This window comes from Equus caballus, chromosome 6 (assembly GCF_041296265.1).
Source record: "Equus caballus isolate H_3958 breed thoroughbred chromosome 6, TB-T2T, whole genome shotgun sequence".
Taxonomy (NCBI): domain Eukaryota; kingdom Metazoa; phylum Chordata; class Mammalia; order Perissodactyla; family Equidae; genus Equus; species Equus caballus.
In genome coordinates this window covers 45,476,709-45,493,983 of record NC_091689.1, presented here as the reverse complement: position 1 = coordinate 45,493,983, position 17,275 = coordinate 45,476,709, and the positions used below count along the sequence as shown (strand labels likewise).

The window sequence follows — 17,275 nt, the reverse complement described above, 5'->3', positions numbered from 1 at the left end:
GGGACACTATAACCACCTGATGGTACAGAGGAGAAAACCGAGGCTCAGGGACGCTGCAAGATTCCTGAGGCCACACAGTTACACAGCAGGGGCGGCAGCACCGGGCACTGACTCCCAGGTTGGCTGACATCACCCCTTCCTACACGGTTAACAGAGAGACCAGGGGCTCAGAATTGTGTCTTCAATTCTCCCATCCTGCCTCAGCTGATGCGGCTACAGGTGTGGCATGTGCAATGCTGCGTACGTGCAAATTCAGTATCTAGAGAAGCAAAATGCAGTAAGAAAAAGAGAGAATGGTGATAGAGTTTCCCGGAGTAGCCACTTTTGAACATATATTTTGAAAAATATCCCCTAATTCCTCAATGAATAAAAAGGGTCTTGCTTTCTCAAATCTGGTCAGCAATCCCCCCCATTTCTTTTCTTTTTTTTATTTTTTTTTGTGAGGAAGATTGGCCCTGAGCTAACATCTGTTGGCAATCCTTCTCTTTTTGCTGGAGAAAGATTAGACCTGAGCTAACAGCTGTGCCAATCCTCCTCCATTTTTTGTATGTGGGATGCCACCACAGCACATCCCACAGCATGGCTTGATAAACAGTGTGTAGGTCCACACCCAGGATCCGAACCCACAAACCCTGGGCTGCCAAAGCAGAGCATGCGAACTTAACCACTAGGCCACTGGGCCAGCCCCCACTGCCCATTTCTAATACCGTAGCATTCCTTTTCCTTCCCTTGGAGGAAGGAATTATGATTATGTAAAGTATGCTATCAATTAGTTTACATTCATTTTTCTGTAGACTACATACTCTCTTTTAAGGTTAGCTATGTATGAGTTTTAAACATGAAAGAGCCCCTTCTATTAAAAAGCACCTCTGATAGGAAAATGATTCTATTATTTTTATATGCACATGCATGTACACACACACACTCATGTCAAACATGACAGCAACTTTTCAGCAGTGCATCTACTGGGAAAAGGGAGGCAGACGGCCATTAAGATGTAAGGCCCATGGTGGATTTTCTTTACGCCCAACCTGATTGAATTTTTTCTGCACTCCTGGAAAGGGCAATCTGGGGGGAGGGTGGGTTTTAGAATCCTTTTAAATTTGGGTTTTCAGAAGAGAAATCTGTCCCCAGTGAGGGATGAGCAGTGTGAAATCTCCTCCTCTCCTGGAATCCTAAGGATTCTGTGCTGACTCTAGCCCACACTGCTGTGGAGACTCTCCTCGTGAATTCTGGCCCTGGAGTATTTTAATACAATTACAGATAAAGCAAGAAGAGGAGAGCCTTTCTTATCTCTCTCCCAAGGCAATAATGTTTGGCATGGTTCCATCTCTTCAGTCATTTAACTTTGGGCCAATAAATTTCACAGACAGGCGAGTCCACTGAGAGCTGAAAGGGACTGGGAAGAATCCAGAAAGGCGGCAAGAAAGGACCTGGAGATGACCACGGGGCTCATGATATTGCACAGACGACAAGACAGATGCAGAGCCCGTGCCTGGGGGCCATCCTGACCCAGCAAAGCCCCACGACCCCACGTATGAATCCCGCTCTTCACTCCCTCTCAGTCCCAGCCAGCAGGAACGGCGTGATGTCTCATTATCTGACGTCACAGAAGCAGGAGGTTGTCCTCAAATCCGGAACTATCCAAACACTGAAGTTTGCCTTTTTTTCATTTTAATCATTTTAGATGGAAACCCTTAATTGCATCACACATTCCCCTGCCTGCTTAATTGGACAGAGAACATAACTTAGCAAGTCCCTGATTGCTGCAAGGTCCCTTCTCTCCTTGCAGCCGCACAATTTGGTCTCTCGTCTGGAGTTGTGACTGTCTCCTCCACAGGCTGCCAGCCTGGGCTTCTGCTCTCCCTCTCAGTTTCTAACAACCACACCTACTCCCATCCCCACCTTACAGTCCACCATGACTCATCACAAATGCGATCATCCAGGAAGGCTTTCGAGAGCAGCCACATGCACCAGTGTCCCCAGAGCCACCAGATGAAGTAGGCTTGGTGGAGTTTTCCTACATGTGCACCTTCAGTGTTCGGTTTTCTAGCCTTTGGTAGAAATGCACACATAGGGAAATGTGTCCCACCTACAACAACGACAGTGCCGTGGGCACAAGGAAAACAACAGGAGGCCCCAGCCTCCGTGGGCACCGGGCAAAAAAGGCCCGGCTCCCCTTCTGAAGGAAGCAGCTGGGCTCCGCTCTGCTGACTGATGTAGAAAGCAGAAATGCAGGCTCGATGAGACCAGGCCTCTTGTTTTCCGAAAGAAACCAAAAGTCCAGGTCTGCATGTGAAATCTTCTTATACTTCTTGTATTTTTATTTTTTTCCAGTTTTATTGAGATACGATTGTCATATCTGGTATTTCTTAACGCAGTGTCATATTTGACCCATGAGTCGCCAAATGAGGACCTGTCATCAGGAGCATCCTGCAGTTTTAGGTTAGGGGCTCTGTGACTGCTCTCTGGAATTCTGCGGGCGTGTAAAACCAGGTACCAGAGGGCTGCAGATGCACAAAATACATAAATAAATATAACAAAAACCAAACACACTTCCAGCAGAGTCAAGAGCAACTACCAGAAGTGGAGTCTGGCTGGATGTGAGTGAGGACCTGGGCTCCCAGTGTGCACACACGTGTGCTGCCCCCGGGCAAGTGTGCCCCCGCCCTTGAAGCACCGAGAGCAATCCTGCAGGGGCACAGGCTCTTCTCCCAGTGTGCCAGGCCCTTCTCTCCTTCCAGCCATGCCACACTGCCTCGGAGCAGCTGGGGAGCGCCCGTGTGATTTACGCCTCAGCTACCATGGCTTCTGGAAACTTTGTTCTTCCTGACTCTAGTCCTGTGATTTATAGAAGAGATCTGTAACAAACAGCAATTTCTCTTGCTCTACCAGGGCAACGAAGTGCAGGGAAGAATCTAGAAGCTGGTTTCTATTTCCCAAGGCATCGGAGTCGGAGCTCACGCATAAGATGATAACCTTCTCCATTCCTTCCTTCCTCCATAAAATACATGTCTCAAGGAACCTCCTGCTTTCGGGATTTCCAATCTATGACAATCTCCTGCTGTCCAGCCACTAAGTTTAACAGAAAAAGTAAAGCCTGAAAAGGTTAAAGAACGTCTTCCTCAGCGACATTAGAACCCCAGGTCTTGGCTGCTGGAGCCGGTACATGAGCCTGTCTGTGCCCGGTGCGAAAATGTCTTTGGCACTCACTGGAGTAACAATGATTAGTCCCTCCCTAAGAATCCAGGCGCTGGTTACCTGATTAGGATGCCTCTGGCTGGGCCTGCTGCCTCCATCCCCTGGAAGGTCAGGGGGAGAGAGATGAACCATAAAAGCACTTAAACCCATTCCCTACGGGCCGCTCTGCTGAGGAGTTTGGTTGAGTAGGAAACGAATACAGTTGTTTTAAAAAACTGTTTAAATAATCCTTAGGTTTCCATTTTCCATGGAAAACAATACTGGTGTTGGAGTCTAGACTCAGCTCTGCCCCTGCTGGCCTGTGGGGTGGGGGTTGGGGGGGGTGCTGTCCACCGGTGACCTTAAAACTCCCCTTCGCAGTGCTCTGGTGCTCGTGGGAAGAGCAGAGTGAGAATCCTCACTCTGCTTTGGTTGGAAACCAACTATTGAAAAACATATCACCGGTATCTCCATCCTATGCTTACAAGATATATTCAGATTACGTTTCCATATATTAAATCACATCTCAAGTGTAATTATTTAAGGAGATTCTGCTGAGAATCCTTTAGGCAAAGGGGCTTCTGGTAAAACAGCAGCTACTCTGAGTCTATTTTTTATGTTGTATTCATTTAAATGTTTTTTTCAGAGAAGAAAACTGAAGTCTGCAGGGACCCTGCCTCTGTTTGAGAGTGCAGGTGGTCCACCGCACCCCCCCCCCACAACTGGCTGTTCACTGTCACTGAGGCCCCCAGCTGGCTACCTGCAAAGAGCTTATTTCCTGCTAAACACTAACTTGCAGCCTCGGCTGAGCCTCAGGACACCCACATGAGGCCAGTGGACTCAGCTTCCTTATTCCGCAGATGAGAAAGCTGAAGCTTGGAGAGGTTAAATGAGGTGCAGCTGGTACACAGCCATTCCGGCCCAAGCTCTCTAACTCCTAAGGCGAGCAACAGCTCTGCGTTCAGACGGGGAGGGCAGTGCCATCGCGAGGGCGAGGACCAGGCGAGGTCTCTGGGAAGCCGCAGCAGCTATGCGAATGAGCTGAGGGTGCACAGAGCATCCAGGCCTGAGTGGGGACCCAGTGAGAGCTGGGGTAGCTGCTCCCTAGTCACATGGAAGCAAAAGGATACCAACAGTAGTGGGAGCCGGCTTCTTCCGACTCCAGGTCTCCTGTCTTCACCTGAAAGGAGGAAAGGGAAGCTGGGACACACCCAAGGAGTGTTACAGGGTACGCCCACCTGGAAAGTGAGGGGTGGGTGCGGCGGACCTGAAGGCGCCAGGGAAAGAAGTGGATGCTGAAGACGAGGACCAGGGGAGGTGAGATTTTGAAGCCGCTGTAACAGTGTGCAAAAAGTCTGAGCCGGGGTCCAGCTTATGGGTTCTGTCCCCAGGGCTAACTGTGAGACCCTGCATTTGTCCCAAGGAGAAAGATACAAGGGAGTGTGTGAGGAAGGCTCTAGTGGATGCCAAGCCCGAGACCCTTAGAATGTGAGGGGAGGAGAATAGTGATGGAGTAAGGAAGAGCTGTGTAGAAAGATATATACATAGAGCTGAGTGCATTCAGAGCCCCAGAGAGAAAAAAGTGCAAGGCGCGTGCTGGTTTTCCATCAAAGAGAGAAACTGGCATGTAAATAAAAGCCTATATACACATTTAGGAGCCATAAATTCCTTCTCTCTCCTTGCTTAGTACCAATCAGACCCTCACTGTGTTCTGTTCTGTTCCATCTCCCCTGAGGACAACAGGACACACATTAGCTGTGTGTCCTTGAACATATCACATCCCCTCTGAGCCTCAACTGTCTTATCTGCCAAAGAGGAAAGTAATGCCGAGCCCGCCTGCCTTATCTGGGTGCTGTAGGATAATACTGATGATGACAGCTGATCTTTGTATAGTGCTCACATTTAATACATAGTGTTACACGCTCCATCCACATCATACATGTATTAACTCATTTAATCCTCAAAAAAGCTCTATGAGATTGGTACTATTATTACTCTCTCACTTGACAGGGAAGGAAACTGAGGCAAAGGGTGGTTTCAGAACTTGTTCAATGTCACCCAACAGGTAAGTGGCAGAGGTGGGATTTGAATCCAGAAAATCTGGCACCAGAGTCCATGCTCCTGACCTCTTTATTTTATGACATGATGTCTGAAAGCACCGAATGCGTTTTGAATGCATTTTAAATGAATGGTGCCATTCTCATTCCTGTTGGGACTACGCCCACTGGGAGGACGAAAGCACAGAAGGATTCACCCAGCAAGGACGGCGCCTCCAGCCTTGGGTCTACGGTCCCCACTGGCCAGGTGCAGGGCTTCGTGGAGGAGAGGGAGGCAATGGCACGTCCTCCCGGCCCTTCCCAGCCGCAGGGCTGTCTTCCTATGCTCCTTTGCAAAAGCACAGTGTCTCTGCTGCCAAGAGCGGGTTTGTCTGTCTCCTGGAGACAGCGGTTGTCAAGCCCTGAGAGAATAGCAAGCATGTCAAAAATAGCAGCGCCAGCAGACTGCGTGGCTGCAATTTCCTTTTGAAATGTCGGCTTTGCTCTCGCCAAAGAGCCGGGGTCTGTCTGTGCTCCCTGCAGCCTGCTGCGAAGGTTGCTTAAGGTTCCAAGATGTTTGCTAGGGGCAGGCAAAGAGTATCTGCTGGGCCCATGACAGACGAAGGAAAAATCCTCTTCACAGTAACAGTGATGAGGTCAGAGTTGTATTTAAAAAAAATCGTCATAAATTCAACCAGGGCTAAGCCCCAAAAAGGTTTAGTGATAGCCAAGGTGAGACCAGTATTAACGACATTTACTGTAGTGTCAGCCCCTTTTCTTTTTTGTTCTGGGAAGGAGGGAGTCACTCTCATGCTTGGATAACCCTTCAGAAGGGGTCACCAATAGGTTTCCACTCCCTTTTTAGGGTACCAAGGGGATGGGGACCAAGAAGGGACAAAGAGGCAGGGTCAACTCCTTTCTCCAGGAGTTCAGAGCAAAGGGACATGAAAGACATGGCAATCTCCAACCCCACAGGGACCTCAAGCCAGAACAGGAAAGTGGTTCACAGGAGACACAGTAACGTGAGAACTAAGGGACCATCTGTCGTCATTCCCAGTGGCCTGCATCTAGGAAGCTCCCTCTCCATCTAAAGCCCCAAGCTCCAGGCCTTATTCCGCCATGGGCTATCTGCACAACCCAAGGCAGCCGGTAGAAAGTGGGATGGAGAGAGGAAATCCTACAGTTTAAAGAACGGATTTCTTTTCCTTCCCTAAGTGACCTTAACGAGCTGGAATTAGACCCCACTTTGCTTCCCAGGGCAATAATGCACAGTCAAAACCACTCAGAGCCGGGACGCCAGTTCCAGCCAGCTTGTCCCAGGAGGGTAATATTCTCTAGGAATCTATCGTGGCATTTGTGGAGAGACGCCGGGGACAGAAATACTGCCAAAGGCAAGGGCTCAGCCAGTGCAGAGCAGGAAAGACGAGCAGCAGGACCAGAAGATGTCATGTGAGGAAATGCACCAGAGGGAAAGAAGGAAGGGATCAGTGAGAGAAAGGTGAGTAAGAGCAGGAGGAGAACAAAGTCTCCTTTGGAGCGACGGTGATGTGATGTCACCCCCTCTGTTGACCAAAGCGCCGAAGACCGCTGGGCACCATCAGCGGCCGTAGAGGGTTAATGACCACTGCAGGGAGCGGGTCGGGGAAAGCTCAGGAGAACAAAACAGGGACTCCTGGGCAATTTCTGACGGAATTGTGAGTTTAGAGGTGTGGAGATTAGAGGGTGGTTTTGGTTTGTTTGTGGGGTTTTTGTTTTTGTTTATGGGGCAAGTTCACTGCCCTAGTCCTGTGTAATGAATAACGTCTAACACACTCGTCCTAGTTCAGCACGTGCCAGTCACGCTCTGCACTTACCAAAAACGGCGTGACCTATCTTTAGAGCAACAAGAAACAAGCATGTACATCCCACAATGGTCTGATTGTCAAAATTAAAACAAAAAAGAAAAACAGCTCTTGGCACTGTACATGAGTAGCAAGGAGGAGCTAAATGGAAGCTCAAAAGTGTCCCCATGTGGCAGAAGAAGAACACTGTCATTCCATCCTGATGTTCAGGCAAGCCATCTTTACAGATGCTAAACTTTTAGATTTATAAAACCAAACCATTCTCCTGGCCAAGATGTGAAACTCCCTGGTTATTAGCCTCGTGTCACCTTTCTTTCACAATTCAATGACTTTTTTTGGTTAATTTACAGAATTGTACAATTATCACCACAATCCCATTCTAGAAAACCTCCACACCCTCCAAAAGCCCCTAGTGCCTGTTCTAATAGCACAATCTTCTCCCCACCCCCCCCCAGCCCCCACTCCCCTTCCACCTCCCCCGACCCGGGCTCCCTGGGCCATCCCGATGTCCTAATGCAGGGGGACCCACCCTATGCTCTGCGACCTCCAGCAAGGAGAGTGCAGAGCTCTTCTTATGGACCGGATGGTGAATCTTACTTGTCAAGCAGTGTCCCCTGCACCTTGTACCACTGGGATTGATGTCCTTTGCTTTTGTCCTGCCATCAGGGCATAACAGCTGGATGCTACGAGAACCTTCCAGTGAATTAAGGGCCAGCAGAAGGCCACTTCTGAGTTCAGGCATTTTCCAGACTAATTCCACTCTTATGCCTTCCTCCTAAGTCCTCTTTTCTGTGTTTATCCTACTATTTCTACTGATCCTTTGTCTTGAACCTCTCTGCAAGCTTCCTGAGGTTGGGGGACCCCGAGGTGGACATATTCCAGTGCTGTACAGCAGAGTACTGATCTGATTATGGGGTCCTCTCTCTCTCTCCCTCCTATCCTTGCAGGTTCAGGAGATTTCCAGAAGACATTTTTCTAAACACACAGCAATCTCATCTTGCCTCATGAGTTCAGGACATCCCCCGAGGCGAGCATGGTAGGAAAGGATGCTCTGCTGAGCTGGCAGGGGGGCAAAGGGAGATCTCTAGCCAGGGAATAGCCTTCCTAGCAAACTCCCCAGATCCCAGCCATCCTAGAGCTCAGAGTGTGATCGCAATGGAAACGCTGCAGGTGCTCCCAGCTGCTAGAAGGAGGAGAGAGGGCGAAGGATAGAAAGAGACACATAGAAGGAAGAAGAAGTTAAAACAACAGAAGGGCAAAAAACAGGAATGTGAGAAGAAGAAAAAATGCAGAGAAAGTGAGAATGAATAGAAAGAACGAGGAAAATGCAGAGAAAAGGAGCCAATTAGAAAGGGTGGGAGGAGGCAGCAGTGAGCGCACAGACCTGGAGAAGGAGGAGACAAAAGTAGATGGAGTCAAAAAACATCACAGGAAGAGAGCGAGGTGGCTGCTGCGGAAAGAGAAATCAAAACCTTGCTGTCCCCCGGCGCACGCTCGCCCACCCTCTCTCCACCCCTCCCCACCCCGAGTGCTAATTTGGCTCCAAGGACTGAGCTTGGAGCGAAATTCCCCAACAGCAGGACCTACCTCAGATGCAAAGATGGCCAGCTGTCCCTCTCTCTCTTTGGGGACGATCAGGCAGGAGGACAATCCCCCATCTCAGCCAAGCTGACAGATCCAGGAAGACCTTTGGGAGCTCCTGCCGGCTGGAGTCAGGTGCAGCGATGGCCTGCGGCCTGCCTGCGCTGGCAGCTGTGAAATCACCGCTCCAGCTGTCGCGGCACAGAGGCTGAACATGCTTTTGGTGCTCAGGACACAAAATCCACATGAAGAGGCTCAGAGTCGGAGGAGGATCACTTGGAAAAATCCTTCCCAGAAACTAGGTCAGGTCACAGCCTCTCAGTTTTTCTTCAACATCTTAAGAGCCACCTATGAGATTCCTAGGAACAGAGCTGGACTCTCTGGAGAAAGGAGCATCATTTGTCTCCATCTCTCTTAGAGCTGGGTGGAGACTGTCTCTGAGGAGTTGAGAACAACATGACACTATGGACTGAAACTATTATGATTCTCGGCGAGACCCAGCCGGCTGCCTCTCCAGGAGCATGTCCCCTCCAAGGCTCCCCTTGTCATTTTGAAAAGGGTAATATTGACATTGGTTTAACTGGCAGTTGCTTAGCATTCAAGTTTCTGAAGAATCAGGGGTGAGATGAGGCAGCTTCAATGAGTGGGTGGGGAAATCAGGAAGAAAAGTGCAGGGAGGAAGTTTTGGGGACCTGCTACCCTGTCATTTTCCAAAGGTCACACATCCCTGTCCTGTCACTACCAGTCCCTAAACCAATATGCGGGAGGTGTTCCCATTTCAGAAGCTGGGGCTATGTAGTCTCCTGTTCTCCCTTGCTGCCCAAATCAGAAGAAAGAGAGAACAGTCTGGAAGGTTGCTATGGCAACCAGAGTCCCTGGAGAGCTCCGCTTTCCACAAACCCTTTCCTCTCAGGCGTGCTCTGACTTGAAAAGGCAATGTTTGATTCGGGATGCTGAGGAGGATGAGCGCACACACATACGCAGAGATACATGCACACATGTTCCAACAGTTACCTCAGCGGGGAGCATCCCCTTCCCTCTGGAGCGGGCCCATCCTTTCCCCAAATAGCCAGAAGTAATCGAAGAGATTTGGAAAACCAGCACTTTATGGCTTCAGAGCAGGTTGGGAATTATGAACTCTTCTATCTCCTACTGTATTTCAGGTTGGGCACGGAGAAGCCAAGCTCCTAATCAAGGTGGCCTCTGGCCCTGGAAGGACCCACTAAACCGGTCTAAAGTGTATCCTCCTTGCTGAAGGGTAAGAAGAAAGAGTGAGGCCCAGTTCAAGAAGCTAAGGAGGGATTTAAGGAGCTAATGGCCTATTCTTGGACTTTGGAGCCAGAGAAGGAACTCTGGGAGAGGCCTTGCCTATGGGAAAAGGGGAAAAAGGATAATGAACTCAAAGTCAAGTCCGTTACTAAAATTCACACATTTGCATAGCATCATTCCCAGCTTCCCAGGTGAATTTGACATTCCCCATGAAGTAGGGAGGGGAAGACAATAATGTTCCCATTTAATGGGCGAGAAAACTGAGGCACAAGGAGGAACCGTGGCACCAAAGTTACCCTGTAAAACTGTGGCAAAATCCAGATTTAGATCCGGCACTCACAGGAGCCACAGAGTCTCTCAAGAAAACTCTCAAAAGGCCATCCCTCATAAGTTGCTCGAGAAAATAATTTTTTAAAAAGAATTCTCATCAAAGAGTCTTGAAGCATAGATATAAAATGAAAAACATGTTAACAGTCCTTTCGGTTTCTGAACTGCACCCGGAAGAGCTCAGAACAGTACAGCACGGTTTATCAAGGCAATAAACTAACGACAATGGTACTAGGAGAGAAATGAGGGGAAGCGGGCAGGTGGATGGAAGGCAGCGGCTTCACAAGGGAAGAGGATGGCTTCGTCCCGCTGGTACCACCACATTATCTTACCAGAGAGAGCAGGTCGGCTGCAGCTCCAAGGGACAGAGCAGGCCAATGTTTGTTTGACTCAGCACAAACACCTCTCATAGCGAGGCTGGGAGCACAGGAGTAATGCTTCTTCCCCACTCTAACCACCTACCTCATTGCCCATAAAATGGGCAGAGACCCACACTGCATTCAGTGTGTGCTCTTACTTGTCTGCGGGCTTCAGCTGGAGTTTGCTTTGGAAAGCCTTCAACTGCAGGCCTAAGTCAGACTCCCAGGAAGCAGCGTGGAGGGCTGCAGAGGGGGAGGGGAGCGAGGGAGAGAGATTTGCCTTCTGCAACAAAATTCCTCTGCCCCTTCGAGATGACAATGTCTAAGTGGTACCTCTCTTCACAAATGCAGTCAAGCCAAGTGCTTGACTCTATTCAGCCATTTCTATGGGCTCTGTGGTTCCCCTTTTCCAGTTCCTCTGCACAAGAAGGCACCTGCACAAAGAGAGTATTTGGTTCTGAGGAGGAACCTTCCTGGAAGCTAGAGATCAGGGGATCATAGTGGGGAGGACTAAACACAGACCAAAAACTGATGTCTACTGTGCCAGAACACACCTGGAAAAACCCACTGGCCCCTCTGGTCCAGGGCTGACTCTAATGTCCTCCAAATGGCCAAGTTTAATAGTAGTTTCTCTAATTCCATCCAAGATTAGAGATGAATAATGTGTTTTGAGGCTGCACAGCTAAAGGCTCTACAAAGGGTCCTCTGCCAAATGACCAGCAGGTGTTATAGGGCACTGGAGGAAAATGGCAGGATGAGTATTATTTCTGTCCTCTGGCTTCTGCTAGTTACCACACGGCTGGAAGGTAAGACAGGTGCATGCCCCAAAGCTAAGGAGAGAAACAGAACCCAGGTAAGCTTGGTTTCTATCCTGTTGACATCTCTGTTCCTAGAGATACTACAAGTCCCAGACATGAAAAATCAGAGTCTTGAGGGAAGGTCAGATGGAACTCTCATCCATGTAATAGAAGATGGGCATGGATGGGCGGCACCGTTAGAATTTCAAAAATGTCACTTAGATGGATAAACCTTGAATGCTGCAGGGAACAAGCAACAAGGTTGACAGTCCAGGCTGCCATCCACTGGGTGTTGGAGAGGGAGTAGGAAGTCAGCTGGACCTAGGGTGAGAGTAGTGGAGAATGAGAAGGAAGCCTAAGAGATCGTTTGCTCAGCGCCATCCTTCTCGTGCAGGCCCTGCCTATGCATTGGTCAAACCTCAGTGAGCATCCTTTTCTCTGCATATACCCGATGTGGAGTGGGAAGGTAGCTGGGTCTCCGTTCCCGGGGGCCCTCAGAGAACTCAGGCTTGCCAAGTCCATTGTCAGCTGCCTTCAGGTCTGGTGTGGGCTGCCCACAAGTGACATGGGTATATTGGCCCTGCTCCTCCTGCTCCGTCTCCCGGTGGTAGAAGTAGTTGAAGTTGGAGACGATGACGGGCACAGGCAGGGCGATGGTGAGGACCCCAGCGATGGCACACAGCGAGCCCACAATCTTGCCCCCCACTGTCATGGGGTACATGTCCCCATAACCCACCGTGGTCATTGTTACTACTGCCCACCAGAAGGCATCCGGGATGCTGGGAAAGAGCGAATCATCATCATCAGCCTCTGCGAAGTAGACAGCACTGGAGAAGAGGATGACGCCGATGAACAGGAAGAAGATGAGCAGGCCCAGCTCCCGCATGGAAGCCTGCAAGGTCTTGCCCAGGATCTGCAGCCCCTTGGAGTGGCGGGAGAGCTTGAAGATGCGGAACACCCGAACCAGGCGGATCACTCTGAGGATGGCCAGGGACATGGCCTGCTGCCCATTCTGGCCACCACCTCCACTGGCTGACTGCTGTTCCTGCTGCTGCACCAGCTCAGTGCCCAGCGTGATGAAGTAGGGGAAGATGGCCACCAAGTCAATGATGTTCATGATGTTGCGGAAGAAGGCTGGCTTGCTGGGGCAGGCAGAGAAGCGCACCAGGAGCTCAAAAGTGAACCAAACGATGCACAGGGTCTCCACGAGAAAGAAGGGGTCAGTAAAGAAGGAGCCCCCAAAAGTACTTAGTGAGGATGAGCCCCCTGGCACCATTCCCCCAGGGGTGATGCCAGGATGAAAGGCATAGGAATCGTCTTCTTCCTCCTCTTCCTCCTGACTCCCCCTGGAGACCGGGGAGACTCTGCTCACACCACCACCATTGCTTCCACCTCGACCATCTGCACGGAACTGGGGCAGGGTCTCCAGGCAAAAGATGACGATGGAGATGAGAATGACCAACACGGAGACGATGGCGATGCCCCTGGCGGGCCCCGAGCTCTCTGGGTACTCGAAGAGAAGCCAGACCTGACGCTGGAAGGGCTGGGAGGGCAGCGGCTTCTCGTCCTCACCACCCTCGGGCAGGCAGCCCTCGTCCTCCCGGAAGGCTGCCAGGGCCTCATCTCCCAGTTGGTAGAAGCGGATCTCCTCCAGGAAGATGTCCAGGGGCACGTTGACCGGCCTCCGCAGGCGGCCCCCCGACTGGTAGTAGTAGAGGATGGCGTCGAAGCTGGGCCGGTTGCGGTCGAAGAAATACTCGTTCCTCAGGGGGTCGAAGAAGCGGACGCGGCGGCCCGGGTCTCCCAGCAGCGTGTCGGGAAAGAGCGACAGGGTGCGCAGTTGGGTCTCAAAGCGCAGCCCGGAGATATTGATCACCAGCCGCTCGCTACTACACAAGCCCCCGCCCCCGCCGGCCTCCGGGAAGTCTCCCGCATCCTGTTGCTCCCCCTCCGGCCCGCGGACCTCCCCCGGCGCCGCCAGCGTCAGAGATTTCTCCGATCTCATGCCCCCTCCGCGGTGCGCTCCCCGCCACCCGGACGGCGCCCACCACACAACCACTGGAGTCCGCACCGCTTCTCAGCTGCCGGCTGCGCCCTCTTTTTAGGGTGGGGCTCACGCTCCTCTGAACTCGCGGTCTGACCTGGAGACTGGGTCCGTGAGCCCTGAAGCCCTGGTACCTGCAACTCTAGGTCTGGGGAGGTGACCCGGACGCAGAGGATTTAGCTCCGCGCCTCCACTTATCCGCGTCTGGGTGCTAGAGATCACTGGGATACCTGGAACCGCAAACTGGCGCGTGTGAACTGGATCCCCGAAAAGACGTGTGGCTTCGCCCCTCGCCGTGCCTGAGCCTGGGCTCCGGGACGCAGGGGTCCGCCCTCCAGACGGGTTAGATCTTCCCGGCTCCCACTGCGCTTCTCCAACAGCTCAAGACCCCCGGCTGCCGCTGGTGCCAAAGCGCCAGATGCGCCTCCCTCTGGCTCGGCAAAGACTCCTGGCGGGGCTCGGCCTCCGCCCTACGTCCACCGCGGGCTCGGTCTGGCCAAGGTCGCCGTTCCCGCCGCCACCGCCGCCACCGCCTCCCAGGGAGTCGCGCCGCAGGCCTCGGAGAGGGCCCTGGGGCTGCCCGGGCGCCGGGGCGCGGGCACCCACCTCCCCACCGCTGGAGCCTGGGCTGCAGCCGCCGCAGCTGCAGCGGCTGGGCTCTCGGCGCTGCCCTTCCTTCCCAACACACACTCTCCAAGTGACGTGGCAGGCCCCGCCTGCTGCCCCCTCCCACCCACTCCCTCATCACACCCCTCGCCCAGCCGGGGGCTGCAGCGAGCCAGGGCGCTGTGGAAATAGACACACGCTTGCCTCCCCAGGAATCTTTCCCGCGCTCTTCTGGCATGCTTCTCCCTTTCGCACGTTCACTCACGGCCCCCCTAAACAAGCACCAGTACCCTAATACCACACCCCCTCCACGCTAGCAATCAGCTTTTCTCTTTTCGGTTTAGGGAGTTGACCTGCGCAGTGCATTTCATCAATAAGAAAACACAGCCCGCCCCACCGCACAACACGGAGCGCTGTGCCTCCACCCATCCAGAAATTTAGTGAGAAAATCAAATCATATTTGGTTCCATATTTTGACCCACTGCCAGCTTCTCCAATCTCTACTTAAAGAAAAAAAATACAGAAGCAGCGTTTTTGAGATGTCTTGAGAGCTTCCAGTTTAAATCGTACTCCAACGTAAGTCCCCGGAGAATCCCCTACCTCCCTTTGCAAACCTGGGAGGGCGGGGCTGCAACTCTCCTAGGATTGCAAAGTGACGGTAGAGAAAGGGTGGGAAGTCTCTCCTAGCCCTTCCCATCAGAAGTTTTCCAGGGGAGTGCTAGGAACAGACGCAGCAGCCCCAGTGAAGAAAGAACCAGAAGATCGTGGCATCTCAGAGGTATCATAATCCAGGAAAGTACACCCCCAAACCTATTTGCTCCCAAACTCCCTGGCAACAAATCTACAATGTTTATTGCACAGCCAAGAAAAGGGAGGAGGGAGCTAGCGGAAAAGGTATGTAAGAGTGTTGACAAAAGTAACAGCTGCATTTAGTGAGCATCAGGTGTGTCCCACCTGTGCTATCTCATTCAGTCCTCACAAACCTGGGAATGAGATGGCCTCTGCAACTAGGTGACCTTACAATGAAGACCCGCCCCGCAGTATTTGGGTGGAGACCACACTTTGTTGTTAGGGCCTCTCCAGGAGGGAGAAGGGAAGACTGGTTTTCCATCCATTTCTGCCAGAGACCATGTCATCTTTTGTCTCTAGATCAGACAGGCTGGGGTCTGGTGAGGGAGATTGGTCTCATCTTTTCAGACTGCCACTTCCAGGTAGAATTGGCATTTGCTTCTTTGTGCCTCAGTTTCCCCCTTTTTGGGTGGCTATAGCCAAAATTAATTGGCTGACAACTACAAGGTGTTTTTGTGTAGCTTCTTGTGCATGCTAGATCATTAGTAAGAGTTCATTGATGATAGTGATGGGAATGATACATAAAACTACTCTCAAACCACAAGACACATGTTAGAGTTCTTTGTATTGCACAGTGTTTTAAAACCACACTGGTTGGCTCCCAGAGGGATGAGGCAAGTAGGGAGCTAAGGCTCCTGGACCTGTAGAGAAGAGGTCAGGTGGTGAGTGGGTTGGAGAGGCTCGCATCTCACTGCATCTTCATTCTCTAGACTTGCCCCTCACCAGGCCTGCCAGGCAATGGTTTCTGCTTCCTTTCCATGCTTGTACTGTTAGTTTCCACTCCCTCCTCTCGCCTTGCATGTTTCAGTGAAAGGCGAGAGAGTAAGTGTACCAAGTCACCCAGTTGATAGTTTTCCTATTTACAGGCTATGTAATTAAGTGATTTAGACTTCATGCTAGCAAATTGCTCCATTCAAAAAAATTTTTAAAGGAAAGCAACAACAAATACAATATAGATGACACTCTTTACCCTTGTTCAATTATCTGCAATTATTTTCTGGGCTGTAAATTGATTTACTGGTGATTTTTTTTTGTCTTTGTTTTCAGAATTTATAATGAATTATTCATTTGCATGTTTGTTTTCATCGTTGCCATTTTTATCCATGAGGTTGTCAATGAGGTCAGTAACTCCTCAAAACAAACCTTGGAGAAGGATGGGAAGGAAGCTATATTCTGCTGGAAAGGTGCAGTCTCATATGGTGGGGGGAACCACCATTTGAGTACCCCTTGGGTTCAGCCTGCCAAGCTACTGGCAGAGCTGATGTTCCATGGCTACCCTCACATCAGACATAAGGCTGTGACCCAAGAGAGCTTTCATTGTGCATGGGGAGGTTCCCCTGGGGGAAAAAGCCGTTAGCAAATTCATGAATCAGAGTTCTGTTTTTAGTTCTTTTGTGAAAGAACTAAACTTTAGAAAAGCCCTACGCCTGGATCATTCTTCTCAAGTATATATTAAGGGTGACTGAATCACACCTTTAGAAGTGCCAGCTCCCAGGTGAAGGACAACAAGAGAAACAATGCCATCCATAGACTGGAACCCTGCTTCCAGTGACAGGTGAACACTTCCCCAACACTCGCTGAGCACCAATTTCATGCCAGCATAGATTTTTCTTGTTGCATCTAAATTCAGATATTTGCAGTGATGATAGGGGTCATTCATTTATTTAACAAACATTTATTGAGAAGCTATTTATTGAGAAACAATTATTTATTTGGTGCCGATCATGGTGCCAGGTGCTGAGGATTTAAAAGTGACCTAGACAAAGTATCTGCTCCTAGGAGCTCACATTTTCATGCAACAAATGCATTACATTCTAGGGGCCGGCCCCGTGGCCGAGTGGTTAAGTTCGCGCACTCCTCTTCAGCTGCCCAGGGTTTCGCCAGTTTGGAGCGTGGGCGCGGACATGGCACCACTCATCAGGCCATGCTGAGGCAGTGCCCCATATGCCACAACTAGAAGGACCCACAACTAAAAATACACAACTATGTACCAGGAGGCTTTGGGGAGAAAAAGGAAAAATTAAATCTTAAAAAAAAATACATTACATTCTGGATAGAAAATTTTAACGGTAAACAATAAAGAAGATATTTACATATTGTAGTAAATGCTTCTCAAAAAATAAGTAGGATGCTATGTCAGAAATGAACCCTGAGATTCGACTTTGAAGAGGCTGGTTGAGAAAGTTCCCTATAAAGAAGTATTATGTCAACTGAGAATTCAAAGATGAGAATGACCAGTCATGCTAAAAGCAAGAGAAGAGAATTCTGGGCAGACAGGGGCAAAAGCCCTGAGCTAGACAGGTCCTAAGTGTTCAAGGAGGAAAAGAAGGCTATGAGCTGGGAGAAGAATGGGCAATCGGGAGAGATGTACAAGATGAGGTTGAAG

General features: G+C 50.6%; 1 protein-coding gene across 13 annotated transcripts in view; it reads right to left on the bottom strand.

Moving 5' to 3' along the window:
- KCNA6 (potassium voltage-gated channel subfamily A member 6) overlaps window positions 1–14,152 on the bottom strand; it is a 40,002-nt gene extending 25,850 nt beyond the window's left edge. For 4 of the 13 annotated variants that reach the window (XM_070269158.1, XM_070269159.1, XM_070269161.1 and 1 more), the window contains exon 1: window positions 8,645–14,088. In XM_070269158.1, coding sequence (XP_070125259.1) covers window positions 11,803–13,395 — 1,593 coding nt within the window. In that variant the 5' untranslated portion in view covers window positions 13,396–14,088 and the 3' untranslated portion in view covers window positions 8,645–11,802. 13 annotated transcript variants of the gene reach the window in all.
- Window positions 14,153–17,275: the final 3,123 nt, after the last annotated feature.